This window comes from Oncorhynchus mykiss, chromosome 28, assembly GCF_013265735.2.
Source record: "Oncorhynchus mykiss isolate Arlee chromosome 28, USDA_OmykA_1.1, whole genome shotgun sequence".
Classification (NCBI taxonomy): Eukaryota; Metazoa; Chordata; class Actinopteri; order Salmoniformes; family Salmonidae; genus Oncorhynchus; species Oncorhynchus mykiss.
Window position 1 is genome coordinate 2,907,933 of NC_048592.1, and position 22,196 is coordinate 2,930,128.

The 22,196-nt window shown below is 43.1% G+C and overlaps 1 protein-coding gene across 6 annotated transcripts in view; it reads left to right on the forward strand.

Moving 5' to 3' along the window:
- The window catches only part of yeats2 (YEATS domain containing 2), a 68,815-nt gene that overhangs the window by 7,149 nt on the left and 39,470 nt on the right, over positions 1–22,196 (forward strand). For all 6 annotated transcript variants that reach the window (XM_021588797.2, XM_021588798.2, XM_036965947.1 and 3 more), the window contains 7 exons: positions 3,491–3,652; positions 8,459–8,570; positions 9,448–9,492; positions 9,680–9,878; positions 10,528–10,770; positions 11,165–11,326; positions 16,013–16,107. In XM_021588797.2, coding sequence (XP_021444472.2) covers positions 3,491–3,652; positions 8,459–8,570; positions 9,448–9,492; positions 9,680–9,878; positions 10,528–10,770; positions 11,165–11,326; positions 16,013–16,107 — 1,018 coding nt within the window. The remainder of the gene's footprint in view (positions 1–3,490; positions 3,653–8,458; positions 8,571–9,447; positions 9,493–9,679; positions 9,879–10,527; positions 10,771–11,164; positions 11,327–16,012; positions 16,108–22,196) is intronic.

A 22,196-nucleotide genomic window follows, 5' to 3' on the forward strand; every position in this document is an offset into this window, starting at 1 on the left:
TGCAGGGTTGCAAACTCATCACTTTTAGGCAAAATGTTCAGTTTGGATGTCTAAATAGGTCATCCACATGAATCGCGTAGATCCGTAAAAAAGTATGCAGACCCAAGACTGTATCGCCCATTGACCAATCAGAGAGACACGTGAACAGATTTTCTCCCGTGTGATCACTAAATATAATGGTGTATCTTTCTGATATCCACGTTCATGACTGAGCACAGAATGCATCCCTACGCGGTCTACAAATACCAGTGTAGAGCGTGATGAGTGCTTCATCCAATATCAGGTGTGACAGCTGTGAGCAGCCATCCGCAGCCCCTAACCAGCCCTTACCCTACTCAGCTGCTTCTCTCAGTCCGTTCTTTCTGCACATCTCCATCAGTTTTAATGTTATTTAGCTGTGAGCAGCCATCCACATCCCCTAACCAGCCCTTAGTCTACTCAGCTGCTTCTCTCAGTCCGTTCTTTCTGCACATCTCCATCAGTTTTAATGTTATTTAGCTGTGAGCAGCCATCCACATCCCCTAACCAGCCCTTAGTCTACTCAGCTGCTTCTCTCAGTCCGTTCTTTCTGCACATCTCCATCAGTTTTAATGTTATTTAGCTGTGAGCAGCCATCCACATCCCCTAACCAGCCCTTAGTCTACTCAGCTGCTTCTCTCAGTCTGTTCTTTCTGCACATCTCCATCAGTTTTAATGTTATTTAGCTGTGAGCAGCCATCCACATCCCCTAACCAGCCCTTAGTCTACTCAGCTGCTTCTCTCAGTCCGTTCTTTCTGCACATCTCCATCAGTTTTAATGTTATTTAGCTGTGAGCAGCCATCCACATCCCCTAACCAGCCCTTAGTCTACTCAGCTGCTTCTCTCAGTCTGTTCTTTCTGCACATCTCCATCAGTTTTAATGTTATTTAGCCGTGAGCAGCCATCCACATCCCCTAACCAGCCCTTAGTCTACTCAGCTGCTTCTCTGTCTGTTCTTTCTGCTCATCTCCATCAGTTTTAATGTTGTTTAGCCGTGATGGCACGCTGCGGTGTACAGACAGCGTTTTCTGTTGTTACATTTGTTTTATTATTGGGGCGGCTCGCAGCACGAGGGAGGTGGATACGTACCTTTTACTTTCTCCTGTAGGAACAAGCAGGCCAGTCGGACTAGGCAGAATGCCACTGCCATAGAGGAAAAACAGTGACAGCCATGATTGCACCTTTACATCACTGAAAAACACAAGTTTCTAACCCAAACCAGCGGAGCTACCTTCTCCCCTTTCTACCGCCAATTGGCGCACATTTTATATAATTTTATAAACCCTGTCGCTGGCCGTTTTAAACTACTTGCGGGTCGCACGTTTTTGGTTTGATAGCAAACAACCTTGTTTAGTCATGTTACCTGGCTAGCTAGCTAACAACATGGTACCAATTGGCTATGCACAAATTTGGATGGCACAGGAAAAGCTGAAAAGGGATATATAGCCAACTCAAGGACATGCTTCGAAGGTAGGATGCATATATATATGCCATGTCAATGTAAGCTACATTTAAAAAAAAAATTATGTTCTTTAAATTCTGTTTGGTGCTTAAGTTTTGGGAGCATTGTGTGTGTGTGTGAGAGGGAATGAGAGAGTGGTGTGTGTGTGTGAGAGAGGAAGAGGATGTGTGTGAGTGAGGGAGGGAGGGAGGGAGGGAGTGTGAGGCTATGTGTGTGAGTTGTCTGAAGAGTAGGCTAACAATGGTTTCATATAGGCCCAGTGTGTTTTCTCCTTACTGCCACAATGAAAATGCAGATCATTATGCGTTTATATTCCTCCTGCCCAATCACAGGTAGGCCTTTGGATGAAAGCATTTTATACAGTAAAATGCAGTAAAAAGTGTGAGGGGCATCGGCAAACCCTGTGGTATCAGGATACTACTCGCTTGGCCTGGTATCACATTGTTTGTAAAATGTTGGTATTGTCACCACCCGACTCTGAAAATAGGCACATTTTCAGTTTGCAGTTTACAGTTTGCAGGCAAATAGTGTCACCTTTTTGGGCCCTCACCAGTTTGCATCCCTGCAGTTGAGTTTCTCAGTAGGCAGTCAGCACACCTTGTTTTTGTTCCCTCCCATCACAGTGAGCAGTTGGGTAACTGGGTGCCTGTCATGCAAGCCCAGACTTGATACAGAACTCCTGATCACTCACACGTTTTCTCCCTGGATCACAAGCCTGTGTTTAGGGGTTACAGGGAGACACTCGACTAGAACACAACAAGTAGGCTATGACGTGTGTCATAACAGTGACATGAAACAGTAATTATTACTTATGTCTCTTGACTTAACAAAGTAGCTAGGCTCCCTATCTGTAAAAGCTTCATCATGTACTAGCACCTTGCTTTACTCTATGAAATGTATTTCAAATGTTAGCTATATACACTACTGTTTTAAAGTTTGGGGTCACTGAAATGTCCTTGTTTTTGAAAGAAAAGCACATTTTTTATCAATTAAAATAACATCAAATTGATCAGAAATATATTGTACACATTGTTAATGTTGTAAGTGACTATTGTAGCTGGAAACGGCATATTTTCAATGCCATATCTACATAGGTGTACAGAGGCCCATTATCAGCAACCATCACACCTGTTTTCCAATGGCACGTTGTGTTAGCTAATCCAAGTTGATCATTTTTACACGGTGGTGTATATATGTATATATAAGTGCTAATTAAGTCTTTAAAGGTATAAGTGCACTGTTGTTTTAATAAAAGCTGTTTTATTTTCACATATGCCGGCAGGGTTCCTGGTTGCACTTCATAGTATTTAGATGCATTTGCGAGTAAAATTGTTGCACTGTAGAGCCCTGACTGGATAGGTTCAGTGAAATGTGTTGTTTTACAGGGTCAGCCACAGTAGTAAGGCGCCACTGGAGAAAATGTGGGTTAATGCCTTGCTCAAGGGCACATCCATTGATTTTTCACCTTGTCTCTGGTAATCGAACCATTGACTTTCCATTACTGGCCCAACGCTCTAACCGCGAGGCTACATGCCGCCCAGGGAGAAGAGAGAACTCTGTCTGAGCTCCAGCTTGTCTTTCTATCTCCTCCTTTCCCCCCGCGAGGCAGCTCCCTCTCTTTGTCACTCTCTCCTCCCCTCCATCTGTCAATCCGAGGTAAACAAACAGAACCGGGGCACTCGTGCACAGTGACCGACAGCTCTGCTAGACAGCCTTTCCTGCATACCTGTCTCTCTCTGATTCTTTCTTGCCCTCTTTGTTTTCTCATTGTTTTTTATTCTCTACTTTTCTCTCTTTCTCTCGCTCTTTCTCCCCTTATCTTTCCTTCTTCTTCCCCTTCTCCCTACCTTCCTTGCTTTCTCTCGATGTCTTTGGTGGGCCTACAGTATGTGGCTCTGTTGGTAAGAGTGTGGCACTAGTAATGCCAGGGTCCTGGGGCCACATATTCCTACCTAAAAACGGCTGCTAAATAAATGGCTGAATTATATTATCTCCCTCCTGTCTCCCAGGTATATCCCTCCTGATAAGCGGGAGGAGAATGACCAGTCCACCCATAAGTGGATGGTGTACGTCAGAGGCTCCAGAAGAGAGCCCAGCATCGATCACTTTGTCAAGAAAGTCTGGTTTTTCCTGCACCCCAGCTACAAGCCCAATGACCTGGTGGAAGTCAGGTATGTTTGTGTGTGCGCACGTGTCTGTACTTTGGAGGTAGTGCTCGTCTTGTTATTGAATAGATCACTGGGGTGTTGTTTTTAAATGCAGGCCTCAGGCAACAGCAGACAGATTCAGACTCTCTGTGCAACATGTTTTGATCTGATGAGCTACGACAGGGATGGGTGACTTTGATGGGGTGGGGGCAACAAAACATCTGAACTCATCATGAGGGGCAGCAGTGGCATGTGGGTCTGTGTACCCACATCCATACCCACACATGCAGTCAGAGCTGGCCCCAAAGCAAAAACATTTTGGGGGCCCCCCTCCACCTTGCGGGCAAAATATTTTAGCCCCCCCTTGTCAGCGGAGTGAGTTAATTTCCTGCAATTCTACACATTTTGCCATGGGGTGTAGAGAATATTTGGCCGTTTTAAAGCAAATTTGCTGCAATTCTACACATTTTTCCATGGTGCGGAGGGAAGATTTAGTAATTTTATAACACATTTCCTGCAATTCTACACGTTGCCCTAATATATGCCATGTTAATGTGATATCTGAGTGAGAGTGACTAACAAAATGTACCCTGCATGCCCGGTTGGTAATTTGACCATGATTACTAGTTTAGATAGCTGGCTAGACTCATTTAGCAATCTAAAGAAAGGTTAGCTCACATGGGCTAATTGAGTGACTGTCAGTGACTGCTGATACACAGCTAAATTTCAAAATGACACCTTGTGTATTCTAATATTCTAACTTTCAACAGTAAGTTTACCCCCCGAATTAGTTCCTTTTTATTTATTATTAATTCAGGGAGCCATTTGCCCATCCCTGAGCTACGACAAAGTTTTCTGAACAACTTCTATTTGGCCAGACAACGATGTAGGTTTAACTCGTGCAGATGTAGACCAGGGTTTTTTCTGTATTAAAAAGGGGCTAAGGTGGTGGGCTTGGCAGGGGTCATGGTCAGCGAGGCTGAATTTTAGAGAACATTTCCTCAAATTTCTCCGTGGAGCTGTGATAAATCTTTTCAGATTTAAAGCAAATTTCTTGCAATTCTACTAATTTTGCCATGCAGGTGAGAGAAAACGTTGCAGTTTTAATGGAAGTTTCATGCAGTTCTACATATTCTGCCATGGAGCTGAGAGAACATGCTGTTTTAAAGCTAATTTCTGCCAATTCTATGCTTTTTGCTATGTTCAAATATAATAACAAGTGTCAGTGCTTTCGGAAAGACTCCTTGACTTTTTCCACATTTTGTAACCTTACAGCCTTATTCTAAAATGTATTACATTTTGTATTTATTTTTTGCTTTTACATAAGTATTCAGACCATTAACTCAGTACTTTGTTGAATAATCTTTGGTAGCGATTACAGCCTTGTGTCTTCTTGGGTATGACGCTTCAAGCTTCGCACACCTCTATTTGGGGAGTTTTTCCCATTCTTCTCTGCAGATCTTCTCAAGCTCTGTCAGGTTGGATGGGGAGCGTCGCTGCACAGCTATTTTCAGGTCTCTCCAGAGATGTTTGATCGGGTTCAAGTCCGGGCTCTGGCTGGGCCACTCAAGGACATTCAGAGACTTGCCCTGAAGCCACTCTTTATTTTGGCTGTGTGCTTAGGGTTGTTGTCCTGTTTGAAGGTGAACCTTTGTCCCAGTCTGAGGTCCTGAGCGCTCTGGCGCAGGTTTTCATCATGGATCTCTCTGTACTTTGCTCATTTTATCTTTCCCTCGATCCTGACTAGTTTTCCAGTCCCTGCCGCTGAAAAACATCCCCACAGCATGATGCTGCCTCCACCATGCTTCATCGTAGGGATGTTGCCAGGTTTCCTCCAGACGTGACGCTTGGCATTCAGGCCAAAGAGTTTCATCAGACCAGAGATTCTTATTTCTCATGGTCTGAGAATCCTTTAGGTGGATATTGGCAATCTCCAAACTGGCTGTTGCGCCTTTTACTGAGGAGTGGCTTCCATCTGGCAACTACCATAAAGGCCTGATTGGTGGAGTGCTGCAGAGATGGTTGTCTTTCTGGAAGGTTCTCCATTCTCCACAGAGGAACTCTTCTCCTCCAATTGTTCAATTTGGCCGGGCGGCCAGCTCTAGGAAGAGTCTTGGTGGTGCCAAACTTCTTCCATTTAAGAATGAATGGGACCACTGTGTTCTTGGGGACCTCGACACAATCCTGTCTCAGATGCTCTACGGACAATTCCTTCAACCTCATGGCTTGGTTTTTGCTCTGACTTGCACGTTCAACTGTTGGACCTTATATAGACAAATCATGTCCAATCAATTGATTTTACCACAGGTGGACTCCAATCAAGTTGTGCAAACATCTCAAGGATGATCAATGGAAACAGGATGCACCTGAGCTCAATTTCGAGTCTCATAGCAAAGGGTCTGAATACTTATGTAAAGGTATTTCCGTTATTATTTTTATACATTTGAGAACTTCGCGTTCAGAGCGCACACTGGATGCTCTGGCCAATGTGTAGGGTTGATCCGAATGTTCTGACCTCACAACGGCAGTCAAGCACCCAAGCTAACTGGTTAACATTGGCTAGCTACTTCCAGACACATAATGAGAGAACACCCCACTCTGACCATTTTACTCGCCCTATCAGAGCTGGTTAGGCTGTTTTCATGTTATCCAGAGCGTTGGTGACTGTAACTGTGCTGCTGGCAACAATTTAATTATGTTTTTTTGCCAACATTTACTGTAGTTAGCTAGACTATCTTAACCGTAAACATCATTCATGGTTGGATGCCATGGTTGTCCGTTTAAAGATGTAATCCAGGGACTGGTGTTTTCTCCATATCCTTAGCTACCAAACTCTAATTCCACTGATTTCAAAACTCAGTCCTCCAGAAAGTGGAGAGCAACACTTATGCAGTTTTAACACGATACATTAAAAAACAATAGCCACGTTAGACAGGATTACCTAGACATACTGACCAGCTCAAATAGACAGAAACGTGTTATATTGCAGACCATTATCTCAGCCAATCATGGCTAGCGGGAAGGTTGTTGGCTTCATCTTTGGCTAAACCAACTAGCCTCATAATTTAACCATTTTATTCGTATTTACAGATGGCATTTTATATAACAACGTGTTTGCTATGTTGTAGATGACTGTTTGTTACTACGCTGTACGACAGTGCTGATAAAAGACGATATCCATCCTGACCATTGCCACCTAGGAAATGTTTGTCTCTGGACCTTCTCAAATAGTACTTATAGCAGGCCTAGCCAACATATAAAGGCCTATTCGCTAACCAGAAAAGAAAGTTGGCGGATAATCATATTTTTGGGGTCTAGGTCTGGTTGTCCATTCGGGTCCAGCTTTTTGGACCCAAGAAGAACCGAGTGTATACCTTGATAAAGGCGTCAGCAAGCTTCAGCTCGGCTAGGCAAACCGAACGTGTGCTCGCATACTCGCCTAAAAAACTTTAGCTTGAAAACTGAAAAGGCCACTAGTGCTGTTTGTCCATTTTGAGACGCCGTAGCCAAATAGTCCTCTAAATAGTCAGAATGAATCTACGTTAACTCAAGAAATCTCCTTTTCATTTTGACGTTTTTGCAGAGGAGATCTTAGTCCCATGATTTTACATCTAAATAAGATATTTGGTGCAGTATTTCTCAATGAAAAAATGTGCATGAAAACGACTCGTCTCTCATTTAATGACAACAAAGACTTTACTGAATAATCCCTACTGTTGACCAATTAGTCGAAAAATCCCTTGGCGAAGTCCAAAACAAACAAAAACACAACAAAATGTCTTCATCATACTGTATATGCACAAACTCTTCTGAGCTGTTCTGCTGGGAATGTCTTAATTAACACTCCCATCGTAGTAATCAAACTGAAATGCCTTGGAGTAATAGTGCCCCATGTGACATGAGACAATGCAGACAAACCTTTCAGCCAGCCCACAGGCGTTAGGTCAAGTTGCCCCTAGACACTGCTCTAAGACCAGCTTGCCCTTTGGGATTTGTGGTGGGAAAGCTGATCCTAGACCTGTGCCTAAGGGCAACTTCTGCACAGAGCCCCCTGACACATCTGAAACATATACTTTAGTTCCTATGATTTGTGTGAGCAGTATGAGTCAGAAATGGAGTTAACAGTACACATGAGTTATGACTAACCGTGCTGACACACCCTTTACCTACAGACAGTGTAATCACTCAGAAAACTAATATCTAATACCTCAGAATACTTCAGGCCCCGGATTGCTTAGAGCCCTGACACGGCATGCAGGTTGATCCTGCTTTACATCCCCATTCTGAATCAGAGTATCAGTCAGTGTTTAAAAAAAATCCTCAGCCCTCTGGCTGTTTTTAGCTGACAAGACACAGTCTGTAACCCCGATAGATGCATCCCGACTGACTGACTGAGCAGAGGATTCACACTTACTGAACCCCACAGAGCTGTAGCTCAAGCTCTTTGCTGATTCTAACACATCCAATGTCTTCAAGTGTGGGAATAAAACACAAGCGGACACACAGTCAGCTCAGGCTCTGGGCCACAAGGATGAGAACCGCAGGCTTCAAAGAGAGAGGAGATGAGAGAGAAAGCCTCCCGCTCATTGAATTTGGGGTAGAATGTCTACAAAGAACAATGAGTCAAGAGTATAGGGGGTGATGGGATACCTTCTCTGTCTGGCTGTATTTAATACTTAAAGGGGTAGTTATGATGTTGTTTTCATGGATGATGTTTATTCTCAACCATGGTGTGTCTGTGTGTGTGTGTGTGTCATAAAGTATTCAACATGTATTTGTCCCTGATCCAAGTGTGTGTGTTTTCATGACTCTAAATGTGTCTGTTGTTAGTGAGCCTCCGTTCCACTTGACACGTCGAGGCTGGGGGGAGTTCCCTGTCCGCATCCAGATCCACTTCAAAGACCCCCGCAACAAACGCATAGACATCATACACCACCTTAAGGTCTGATTGTAGATTCATTACAGCTTTAGTTGCACTGGAAACGCATGTTTCATTCACAGAGGAGCACTTCTGTCTCTCTGCGTCACTCTGTCTTCCACTCTCTGTCTCTCTGCGTCACTCTGTCTTCCACTCTCTGTCTCTCTGCGTCACTCTGTCTTCCACTCTCTGTCTCTCTGCGTCACTCTGTCTTCCACTCTCTGTCTCTCTGCGTCACTCTGTCTTCCACTCTCTGTCTCTCTGCGTCACTCTGTCTTCCACTCTCTGTCTCTCTGCGTCACTCTGTCTTCCACTCTGTCTCTCTGCGTCACTCTGTCTTCCACTCTCTGTCTCTCTGCGTCACTCTGTCTTCCACTCTCTGTCTCTCTGCGTCACTCTGTCTTCCACTCTCTGTCTCTCTGCGTCACTCTGTCTTCCACTCTCTGTCTCTCTGCGTCACTCTGTCTTCCACTCTCTGTCTCTCTGCGTCACTCTGTCTTCCACTCTCTGTCTCTCTGCATCACTCTGTCTTCCACTCTCTGTCTCTCTGCGTCACTCTGTCTTCCACTCTCTGTCTCTCTGCGTCACTCTGTCTTCCACTCTCTGTCTCTCTGCGTCACTCTGTCTTCCACTCTCTGTCTCTCTCTGTCTTCCTCAAAAGAGGACTCTTGGATGCCAATTAAGTGTAGTGGTTCTTTAAAGTTGTATTAGTCTAGCTACTTGAGAATGTTCTAAAGGGTTCTCACAGGCTTTTTGATTTCTTAAGTGAGATTCACTGTTATGGTTTCTTCTTTTTTGACACAGTTTTGAATGTTTTTTTTTTTTACTGTTATTTTGTTACTCAGTCATTCTCTTTCTCTATATAAAAGTGCATAATAAATCTTACTGTCTCTCCCTATAGCTCGACAGAACTTACACAGGCCTGCAGACACTGGGAGCAGAAACAGTGAGTCTGTTATTCATTTACTGTGTTCAAACTTCTCTATCAAGTCTACTAGCAAGACACCTGTCTTACATTTCATGGGACCATAGCCCCAGCATTGATCTTAAACTTGACTCGTTGTGTTGAATACACCGTTTTTAGTTTTTTTTACCACTGTGAACGTTGACCCTTGAACTTACTTTCCTCTCAGGTGGTGGATGTCGAGCTCCACAGGAACTCCCTGGGGGAAGACTATGTGCTCTCTTCCTCCTCCCACGCCCACCACCACCCGCGTGAAGCCAGCCCCTCGTCCCCATCCTTCCTGCCCCAAACCCCAGGTCTTCTCTCTGGCCGCTGCAGCTCTCCACTCCCCCTCTCACAGGACAACCACCCCACCATCGCAGAGAAAGGTGAGATACATGGGAGGTTATATACATTCAATTCCCCTTTTTATTCACCTGTTCTATCAGCTAAGAATGTGAATGAGACTTTTAACTCCACACCAGGGTTTCACAAACTGGGTCCTGCCATATACCCCCCCCCCCCCCCCCCCCCCCAGGTGCACGTTTTGGTTTTTGCCCTAGCACTACACCGCTGATTCAAATAATCAGAGCATGACGATGAGCTGGTTATTTGAATCAGCTGTGTAGTGCTAGGGCGAAAACCAAACCCTAGGGACCCTAGGACTGTGTTTAGGAAACCCTGGTCTATATCATAGAAGATTCAAAGAAGATCTGAACACACTGTGCACTGCAGAACAAGGAGCTGTTTCCATTGGAATTATGTCAATTTCTCCTTTTCAGTGAACCACGACCTGTCCAAGTGTGCCATGATTTTCTACAATTTCTCTTTTTTGTTTCTTTAAATCCTTTCCTCTGCAGGCCTATAGTGAATTATTAATGACTGGACTGAGAAATAATCTCTCTCTGCCTATCTCTTTGTGCCAGGATGAGGATAATTATAATGAAGATTATGCCTAGAGTGGATTTTAATGGTTATCATCGTCCTCACTCCTCTCTCTCCCTTTCTTTCTCTTTATTATCTTCCCCTTCCGTCCAGGTCTGCCCGTCAAAACCGAGACTGGGAGGTCTGGGGTGTACAGCGTGCCCCCCTCGGCTTCGGAACGCACCCCATCCCGTCCTAAAGTCACAGAGAAGATCACGCTTGGTTCCCATGGCAACTCGGCCTTCCAGCCAATCACGGCCAGCTGTAAGATCGTCCCCCAGGGACAGTTGCCCAGCCCCACCGAGTCCCCCGGGAAATCCTTTCAGCCAATCACAATGAGCTGTAAGATTGTGTCAGGTAACTACCTCCCAATGGGATCTGGCTGTACTGGAGTGGGGGGAGGGAAGGGGTTGTGAGTTGATTAATAATTCAATGGTGTTATTTAGATTTTTGTTATCATAGTCAGTCAGACCCACTCTTAGTGTCAGTGGAGACATTTGTTTGATTTGTTTCGTTATTCCCCCCAACATTAAGAAACTATAGGCCAATCTCAGTTTTAAAACACCGTCTCTTTTAAGATTGAAAAGGTTTTGAATTTCAAAAGTGAGGCACAAGCGCATTAAGGAAATCTTTAAATCGATTTTTGTTCATGGGCTTTTTTTTAAGATACAGAGCTTTAGAAAAATGCATGTTTTAAAATGAATATCTTTATAATGAGCATGTTGTTTGTGATTTTGTTTTGATCCCAAAGGTTCACCCATCTCCACACCCAGCCACTCGCCCCTCCCCCGTATCCACACCTCCACCCCGGTACACACCAAACAGGGCTCCTCCGTACTCAACAACCCTTACATCATTGTCGACAAGCCCGGCCAGGTCATCGGCATGGCAGCGAACTCCGGCGCCTCCACAGGTACGCTACTGCTCCGCTCGACAGCTCCACTCTTGCCCCTAGATTCTAGACACTGATCTAAGAACAGTTTTTCTGGTTTTCCCTAATGGTTAAAGTTATGATTTGGGTTAGGTTTTTGGGTTAGCTCCTGCAGCACAATGTGAGGATGTACTGTAGACTGTACCTCCCACACAGCAGATGATAATGGTGTTGTAGGCTCTCCTCGGCCACTGTAGGGCCAACGTTCCCCTCCCACACACCACCGTTACAAACATCCCAAGGCTGAATCTAGTGCACTCTTACTTCTCTCCTCTCCTCTGATAAACCTCCACAGTTGACTATATTCTCTAAGCCTGAACCCTTTCAGTTGTCTCCTCTCTCTCTCCCTCCTTCTGTCTCTCTCTCCATAAACCATGACTTGATGCTGCAGCTTTTTGATGGTATGAGAGGGGCTTCCATTGTGACAGGAACTACTGCTGTACTGCTGTGTTCCGTGGCTCAGTGTCCGGGACAGATTACTTTTTGATGGTATGAGAGGGGCTTCCATTGTGACAGGAACTACTGCTGTACTGCTGTGTTCCGTGGCTCAGTGTCCGGGACAGATTACTTTTTGAGGGTATGAGAGGGGCTTCCATTGTGACAGGAACTACTGCTGTACTGCTGTGTTCCGTGGCTCAGTGTCCGGGACAGATTACTTTTTGATGGTATGAGAGGGGCTTCCATTGTGACAGGAACTACTGCTGTGTTCCGTGGCTCAGTGTCCGGGACAGATTACTGGACAGTGCGGGGGGAGGGGGTTAGACATTCAGAGGTGTGTGTGTGCTTGTGAGTCAGATTGCTATTTATAGTCCTCGCAGGTATACAGCGTGGGAGGCTGTGTGTGAGATTGAGGAATTATTTTGGGTTTGTGTATACCAGTAACTTTGATGGGGGTGGTGGCCACAAAAAAATCTGAACTCATGAGGGGCTGCAGTGCGTACCCACATGCAGACCCACACATGCAGTCAGAGTCTATCGCTAGCCTTTTGGGGGCCCTAAGTGAAATTAGTATGGGGCAGAGAGAAAAATGTGCAGTTTTACAGCAAATGTTCTGCAATTCTACACATTTTGCCATAGGTGGAGAGAAATGTTTGCAGTTTTTAATATGGTGTCTGAGTGAGAGTGACTAACAAAATCAATGGGCGACCCTCGGTTGGGAATTCGACCATGATTACTATGAGTTGAAGTCACTGTTTAGAGGAACTTACCAATCTAAAAAAAAGTTAACTGACACGGGCTGTTTGAGTGACTGACATAACAAGAGCAAAACTGCTGATGCACAACCTAAGTTGGAAATAGCACCTTGTGTATTCTACAGTAAATTGAGACCCTGACTGAGTTCCAAAAAATATATATACAGTACCAGTCAAACGTTTGGACACACCTACTCATTCAAGGGTTTTTCTTTATTTTTACTATTTTCTACATTGTAGAATAATAGTGAAGACATCAAAACTATGAAATAACACACATGGAATTATGTAGTAACCAAAAAGTGTTAAACAAATCAAAACATATTTTATAAACTCAGCAAAAAAAGAAACATCCCTTTTTCAGGACCCTTTCTTTCAAGATCATTTGTAAAAATCCAAATAACTTCACAGATCTTCATTGTAAAGGGTTTAAACACTGTTTCCAGTGCTTGTTCAATGAACCATAAACTATTAATAAACATTTACCTGTGGAACGATCGTTAAGACACTAACAGCTTACAGACGGTAGGCAATGAAGATCACAGTTATGAAAACTTAGGACACTAAAGAGGCCTTTTTACTGACTTTGAAAAACACCAAAAGAAAGATGCTCAGGGTCCCTGCTCATCTGTGTGAACGTGCCTTAGGCATGATGCAAGGAGGCATGAGGACTACAGATGTGGCCAGGGCAATAAATTGGATCGGAGGGTGCCTTGGTGGAAGAGCGGGGTAACATCTCACAGCAAGAACTGGCAAATCTGGTGCAGTCCATGAGGAGGAGTTGCACTGCAGTACTTAATGCAGCTGGTGGCCACACTAGATACTGACTTTTACTTTTGATTTTGACCCCCCCTTTGTTCAGGGACACATTATTCCTTTTATGTTAGTCACATGTCTGTGGAACTTGTTCAGTTTATGTCTGTTGTTGAATCTTGTTATGTTCATACAAATATTTACACGTTACGTTTGCTGAATATAAACGCAGTTGACAGTGAGAGGACGTTTCTTTTTTTGCTGGGTTTATCTAAGAATCTTCAAATTAGCCACCCTTTGCCTTGATGACAGCTTTGCACACTCTTGGTATTTTCTCAACCAGCTTTATGAGGAATGCTTTTCCAAGAGTCTAGAAGGAGTTCTTACTTATGCTGAGCACTTGTTGACTGCTTGTCCTTCACTCTGCGGTCCATCTCATCCCAAACCATCTCAATTGGGTTGAGGTCGGGAGATTGTGGGTGCCAGGTCATCTAATGGATGGTGTATCGCTGTAGAATGATGTGGTAGCCATGCTGGTTAAGTGTGCCTTGAATTCTAAATAAATCACAGACAGTGTCACCAGCAAAGAACCCCTACACCATCACACCTCTTTCTCCATGCTTCACGGTGGGAACGACATATGCGAAGATCATCCGTTCACCTATTCTGTGACTCACAAAGACACAGCACCAAAAATCTTAATCAGACTCATCAGACCGAAGAACAGATTTCCACCAGTCTAATGTCCATTGCTCGAGTTTCTTGGCCCAAGCAAGTCTCTTCTTATTATTGGTGTCCGTTAGTTGTTGTTTTTTTGCCGCAATTCAACTATGAAGGCCTGATTCACGCAGTCTTCTCAGAACAGTTGATGTTGAGATGTGTCTGTTACTTGAACTCTGTGAAGCATTTATTTGGGCTGCAATCTAAGGTGCAGTTCACTATAATGAACTTATCCTCTGCAGCAGAGGTGACTCTGGGTCTTCCTTTCCTGTGGCGGTCCTCATGAGAGCCAGTTTGATCATAGCGGTTTTTGCGACTGCACTTGAAGAAACTTTCAAAGTTCTTGTAATTTTCCAGATTGACTGACCTTCATGTTTTAAAGTAATGATGACTGTCGTTTTTCTTTGCTTATTTGAGCTGTTCTTTCCATAATATGGACTTAGTCTTTTACCAAATAAGGCTGTCTTCTGTATACCACCCCTATCTTGTCACAACACAACTGATTGGCTCAAACGCTTTAAGAAGGAAAGAAATTCCACAAATTAACTTAAGGCAGACCTGTTTACTGAAATACATACCAGGTAACTATCTCATGAAACTGGTTGAGAGAATGCCAAGAGTGTGCTATGCTGTCATCAAGGCAAAGGGTGGCTCACCTTGGTTTCACCAGACCAGAGAATCTTCTTTCTTGGTCAGAGTCCTTTAGACCTCTTGGCAAACTCCAAGCAGGCTGTCGTGCCTTTTACTGATGAGTTGCTTCCCTCTGGCCACTCTACCATAAAGGCCTGATTGGTGGAGAGGTGCAGAGATGTTTGTCCTTCTGGAAGGTTTTCCCATCTCCACAGAGGAACTCTGGAGCTCTGTCAGAGTGACCATCGGGTTCTTGGTCTCCTCCCTGACCAAGGCCCTTCTCCCCCTGATTGTTCAGTTTGGCTGTGCGGTGAGCTCTAGGAAGATGGAGGCCACTGTGTTCTTGGGGACCTTCAATTCTGCAGAATTTTTTAGGTACCCTTCCTCAGATCTGTGCCTCAACACAATCCTGTCTCGGAGCTTTACGGACAATTCCTTCAACCTCATGGCTTGTTTTTTTCTCTGACTCTGTGGGACCTTATATAGACAGGTGTGTGCCAAATCATGTCCAATCAATTGAATTTACCACAGGTGGACTCCAATCAACTTGTAGAACCATCTCATGGATGATCAGTGGAAACAGGATGCACCTGAGCTCAATTTCGAGTCTCAAAATGGTCTGAATACTTATGTAAATATGTTTTTCCTGTTGTTTTTTATTATTATCTAAAAACCTTTTTTTTGCTTTGTCATTATGGGGTATTGTGTGTTGGTTGATGAGGAAAAAAATATATTTAATCCATTTTAGAATGAGGTTGTAGCTTAAAAAATGTGTAAAAAGTAATCGGGTCTGAATTCTTTCCGAATGCATTGTATATATTTTTTGTTTTTGTAATTTGATCCGGGGCCTACATTATTTTGTGCACAGGGCTGCCAGTTGCCCATCCCTGGTGTATACTGACTAGGCTACGCTTCATTGTAAATTCAATTACAGAATGTGTGTGTTGGCATTTGGCCGTTCAATGTATCAGTGTCAGTCTCAAGTGGAGCACAGTGAAATCACATTCTCCCACTGCTGTACTTCAGCGCTTTGTAGCTCCCATTCACATTCCAGTCATGTGCTCTGCTCTCCCACACAGCCTCTCCCATATCCCATACATCCACCAACGCTTAGTTTCAACTGATCCAGGGCGGGCGGAGGGGTTTAAAGTGTTCCAGGTTGTTTCAAGCTGATGTTGGAGTTTGAGCTGATTCACTTAGTTTTCCTTAGTTTCTCTTTTTCTCTCAATAGCTTCGTTTTAGTGCTGTAACCCACCTAAAGCTTTTGAATTCAGTATCACTGTGAACCTGACAGATGTCATTACCGGAACCAGTCTCAGGCAGTGACCAAAATACATTTTTGATAATTGGATGATGGGTCTCTGTCTTACAGGAAGTCCCACAGCCAAGCAGTCGGTTGCGGCCCAGGGGACTCGCTCTCCGGCCCCCAAGGTTCACACAGGCAGCTTCCTGTCCTCAGGGGTCAAGGTGAGTTACACAGAGCTGACATAGACAATGGCTGGGTCACCGCGGTAAAATATTCAGGAAAACCGTTTAATATCCAGGGCCGATTTCCCAAAAGCATCTTATGGCTAAGTTCATTGTTAGAACCTTCACAGGAGCATTGTTAAATCTCAGAACTGTGTACCAAAACCATTGTTATTAACATTGCACTTGAAAACACACGTAATCTAACACCTGCCTCAGACAACTCATAGAACAGCTAAGTGAGTCATTAGATGCTTATTTGTGCTTCACATTATACACAAATAAACAGAATCACACTAGCTGTGTTTGAATACTCATACTAACTGCACTAACTGTGCAATTTGTGATTTGAATTGAGTATATAGTATGCTTATTGGTCATAGTATGGATATAGTTAGTATGCCAAAAGTTCTCGGATGTCGTACTACATTCGCCAAAATATGAAGTATATACGCAGAGGACACTATTTCTGTACTTTAGGGCCCATATGCAGTTCTTCAGGAAATGGGCGTGGCTTCACATCGTTTTCAGATTTGGCGGAAATATGCAGACAAAGTACAACGAGAGCGGATACAAGTTCATTGTTCAACATTTATTATAATTAGTTAAAGCAGTGTAATAAAGTAATTACTTTTCATAACGACATAGCATATGTTGGTTGAAAATTTGTTAACTACGCTGTCCTTACGAACCACATAGCATATCATTACAGCAGTATGTACCGGTATGTTAGCTAGCTACTTCTATATCAAACTTGCCAGTATATTAACTATAGGCTATCTAACTAACGACCCAACGTTTATTGACTTGGTTATTCCCGTCATTCTTAGTTTAGCTAAATGGTATAGTCGTTGTGCGTTTTCAATGGGTGCTTTCGTAAATTCGCTCTGGCTATCTACTCCGATTTCAGAGCACTCTCGTCTGATTACTAGAGCGCAGAATAATGATTTTAAGAGCGCTCAACACCCGTCAAATATGGCCGGTGTCAGTAAACATCTGCAAAAAAGCGTAATTAAATTGTTGCCAGCAGCACAGTTAGTCACCAACGCTCTAGATAACATGAAAACAGCCTAACCAGCTCTGCTAGGGCGAGTAAAATGGTCAGAGTCTTCTCATTTGTGTCTAGCAAGCTAGCCAATGTTAGCTTGGGTGCTTGACTGCTGTTGTAAGGTCAGAACGCTCAAATCAACCCTACTCCTCAGCCCGAGCGTCCAGTGTGCGCTCCGAGAACTAAACGCTCTGAATTTCCAAACGGACCATCTGACAACGCTCTGAATTTCCAAACGGACCATCTGACAACGCTTGAATTTACAAACGGACCATCTGACAACGCTCTGAATTTCCAAACGGACCATCTGACAACGCTCTGAATTTACAAACGGACCATCTGACAACATTCTGAATTTACAAACAGACCATCTGACAACGCTCTGAATTTACAAACGGACCATCTGACAACGCTCTGAATTTACAAACGGACCATCTGACAACGCTCTGAATTTACAAACGGACCATCTGACAACGTTCTGAATTTACAAACGGACCATCTGACAACGCTCTGAATTTACAAACGGACCATCTGACAACGCTCTTAATTTACAAACGGACCATCTGACAACGCTCTGAATTTACAAACGGACCATCTGACAACGCTCTGAATTTACAAACGGACCATCTGACAACGCTCTGAATTTACAAACGGACCATCTGACAACGCTCTGAATTTACAAACGGACCATCTGACAACGCTCTGAATTTACAAACGGACCATCTGACAACGCTCTGAATTTACAAACGGACCGTCTGACAACGCTCTGAATTTACAAACGGACCGTCTGACAACGCTCTGAATTTACAAACGGACCATCTGACAACGCTCTGAATTTACAAACAAACCATCTGACAACGCTCTGAATTTACAAACGGACCATCTGACAACGCTCTGAATTTACAAACGGACCATCTGACAACGCTCTGAATTTACAAACGGACCATCTGACAACGCTCTGAATTTACAAACGGACCATCTGACAACGCTCTGAATTTACAAACGGACCATCTGACAACGCTCTGAATTTACAAACGGACCATCTGACAACGCTTGAGATTACAAACGGACCATCTGACAACGCTCTGAATTTACAAACGGACCATCTGACAACGCTCTGAATTTCCAAACGGACCATCTGACAACGCTCTGAATTTCCAAACGGACCATCTGACAACATTCTGTATTTACAAACGGACCATCTGACAACGCTCTGAATTTACAAACGGACCATCTGACAACGCTCTGAATTTACAAACGGACCATCTGACAACGCTCTGAATTTACAAACGGACCATCTGACAACGCTCTGAATTTACAAACGGACCATCTGACAACGCTCTGAATTTACAAACGGACCATCTGACAACGCTCTGAATTTACAAACGGACCGTCTGACAACACTCTGAATTTCCAAACGGACCATCTGACAACGCTCTGAATTTCCAAACGGACCTTCTGACAACGCTCTGAATTTACAAACGGACCATCTGACAACGCTCTGAATTTACAAACGGACCATCTGACAACGCTCTGAATTTACAAACGGACCATCTGACAACGCTCTGAATTTACAAACGGACCATCTGACAACGCTCTGAATTTACAAACGGACCATCTGACAACGCTCTGAATTTACAAACGGACCATCTGACAACGCTCTGAATTCACAAACGGACCATCTGACAACGCTCTGAATTCACAAACGGACCATCTGACAACGCTCTGAATTTACAAACGGACCATCTGACAACGCTCTGAATTTACAAACGGACCATCTGACAACGCTCTGAATTTACAAACGGACCATCTGACAACGCTCTGAATTTACAAACGGACCATCTGACAACGCTCTGAATTTACAAACGGACCATCTGACAACGCTCTGAATTTACAAACGGACCATCTGACAACGCTCTGAATTTACAAACGGACCATCTGACAACGCTCTGAATTTACAAACGGACCATCTGACAACGCTCTGAATTTACAAACGGACCATCTGACAATGCTCTGAATTTACAAACGGACCATCTGACAACGCTCTGAATTTACAAACGAACCATCTGACAACATTCTGAATTTACAAACGGACCATCTGACAACGCTCTGAATTCACAAACGGACCATCTGACAACGCTCTGAATTTACGAGTGCACTCTGGCACTCAGATTGAATTTAAGAACACACCCAAATTCGTAAAATGTCTAACTAGTAATTTGTTACGCTAGCAAGAGGTTGCATAGCAACAGCATCAACTTCCGGTAGACGGGTGAAGGGCTAGTACGCTCAACTGAAGGATAATGTTAATTTACAGTATACTAAAATTAACAAATAGAATGTAGTATATACTCATTAAGTATGTAGAATACAATATGTTAGTATGGGTATTCGAACACAGCTACTGAGTGCCTTTATCACGGTAATGGCCCGCCCCTTAATGGGGCAGCTGAACATTTTTGTCTCATCTAATGACTCAAATATTTTGGGTACGTTGTGATTTATTGAGCATGGAACACTCCAAAAACCATTTATACACACAATTTTATACTTTTGCATTTTGTGGCTGGGCAGGCACTGATTCTTGATGTTCAGTTGTAGAACTGTTTATCTGTTTAATTTTTACTATTGTAAGTAAATAATTTATTTTAACATACACTGGTTAAAAGAAAATAAATTGAAATGAGTAATATACCACAACTTCTTACTAGTAATATTGTGTTGTGTTATAAACATTACAAAGCAAGCTCATCCGTCATTTGTGATTGTTGGTGTAATTACGGTGGAAAAATATATTAATTCATACAACAATTATAAGCGTAAGAATGTGCACATGCCTGTAGAATGTGCGCAAATGTTCCCAAATGCAATTAGCGGAAAACCCCATTCTCAAAGCGCAGAGTATGCTGGAGCGGTTTCATGTCACAGAAATTAAGAAAGATACATCAACTAACATGGGTTACTAATATAACTAGGATTATCATCAACTAGCATGGTTACTAATATGACTAGGATTATCATCAACTACCAGGGTTACTAATATGTCTAGGATTATCATCAACTAGCAGGGTTACTAATATGACTAGGATTATCATCAACTAGCAGGGTTACTAATATGACTAGGATTATTTATCATCAACTAGCAGGGTTACTAATATGACTAAGATTATCATCAACTAGCAGGGTTAATACTATGACTAGGATTATCATCAACTAGCAGGGTTACTAATATGACTAGGATTATCATCAACTAGCAGGGTTACTAATATGACTAGAATTATCATCAACTAGCAGGGTTACTAATATGACTAGGATTATCATCATCTAGCATGGGTTGGTTTCTAATATGACTAGGATTGTCATCAACTAGCAGGGTTACTAATATGACGAGGATTATCATCAACTAGCATGGGTTGGTTGCTAATATGACTAGGATTTTCATCAACTAGCAGGGTTACTAATATGACTGGGATTATCATCAACTAGCAGGGTTACTAATATGACTAGGATTGTCATCAACTAGCAGGGTTACTAATATGACTAGGATTATCATCAACTAGCAGGGTTACTAATATGACTAGGATTATCATCAACTAGCAGCGTTGCTAACATGACTAAGATTATCATCAACCTGCAGGGTTACTAATATGACTAGGATTATCATCAACTAGCATGGGTTGGTTACTAATATGACTAGGATTATCATCAACTAGCAGGGTTACTAATATGACTAGGATTATCATCAACTAGCATGGGTTAGTTACTAACATGACTAGGATTATCATCAACTACCAGGGTTACTAATATGACTAGGATTATCATCAACTACCAGGGTTACTAATATGACTAGGAATATCATCAACTAGCAGGGTTACTAATATGACTAGGATTATCATCAACTAGCATGGGTTGGTTACTAATATGACTAGGATTATCATCAACTAGCAGGGTTACTAATATGACTATGATTATCATCAACTAGCATGGGTTGGTTACTAACATGACTAGGATTATCATCAACTACCAGGGTTACTAATATGACTAGGATTGGCATCAACCAGCAGAGTTACTAATATGACTGGGATTATCATCGACTAGCAGGGTTACTAATATGACTAGGATTATCATCAACTAGCATGGGTTGGTTACTAACATGACTAGGATTATCATCAACTACCAGGGTTACTAATATGACTAGGATTGGCATCAACCAGCAGAGTTACTAATATGACTGGGATTATCATCGACTAGCAGGGTTACTAATATGACTAGGATTATCATCAACTAGCAGGGTTACTAATATGACTAGGATTATCATCAACTAGCAGGGTTATTAATATGACTAGGATTATCATCAACTACCAGGGTTACTAATATGACTAGGATTGTCATCAACTAGCAGGGTTACTAAAATGACTAGGATTATCATCAACTAGCAGAGTTACTAATATGACTAGGATTATCATCAACTAGCAGTGCTGAAGCGCATTGTGTTTAAAAATGGTCTGTCCTCGGTTGCAACACACTACCGAGGTCCAAACTGCCTCTGGAAGCAACGCCCGCACAATAACTGTTTGTTATGGATCTTCATAAAATTGGTTTTCATGGCCAGCAACCACACACTAGCTTGAGATCACCATGCGCAATGCCAAGCGTTGGCTGGAGTGGGATAAAGCTACCTGCCCCAATGCATAGTGCCAACTGTAAAGTTTGGTGGAGGAGGAATAATGGTCTTGGGCTGTTTTTCATGGCTCTTGCTAGGCCCCTTAGTTCCAGTGAAGAGAAATCTTAACGCTGCAGCAATACAACGATTCTATGCTTCCAACTTTGTGTCAACAGTTTGGGGAAGGCCCTGTCCTGTTTCAGCATGACAATGCCCCTGTAAACAGAAATGTTTGTCAAGATCAGTGTGGAAAAACCTGACTGGCCTGCACAGAGCCCTGATCTCAACCCCATCTAACACCTTTGGGATGAATTGGAACGCCGACTGCGAGCCAGGCCTAAATGCCCAACAACAGTGTCCGAACTCACTAATAATCTT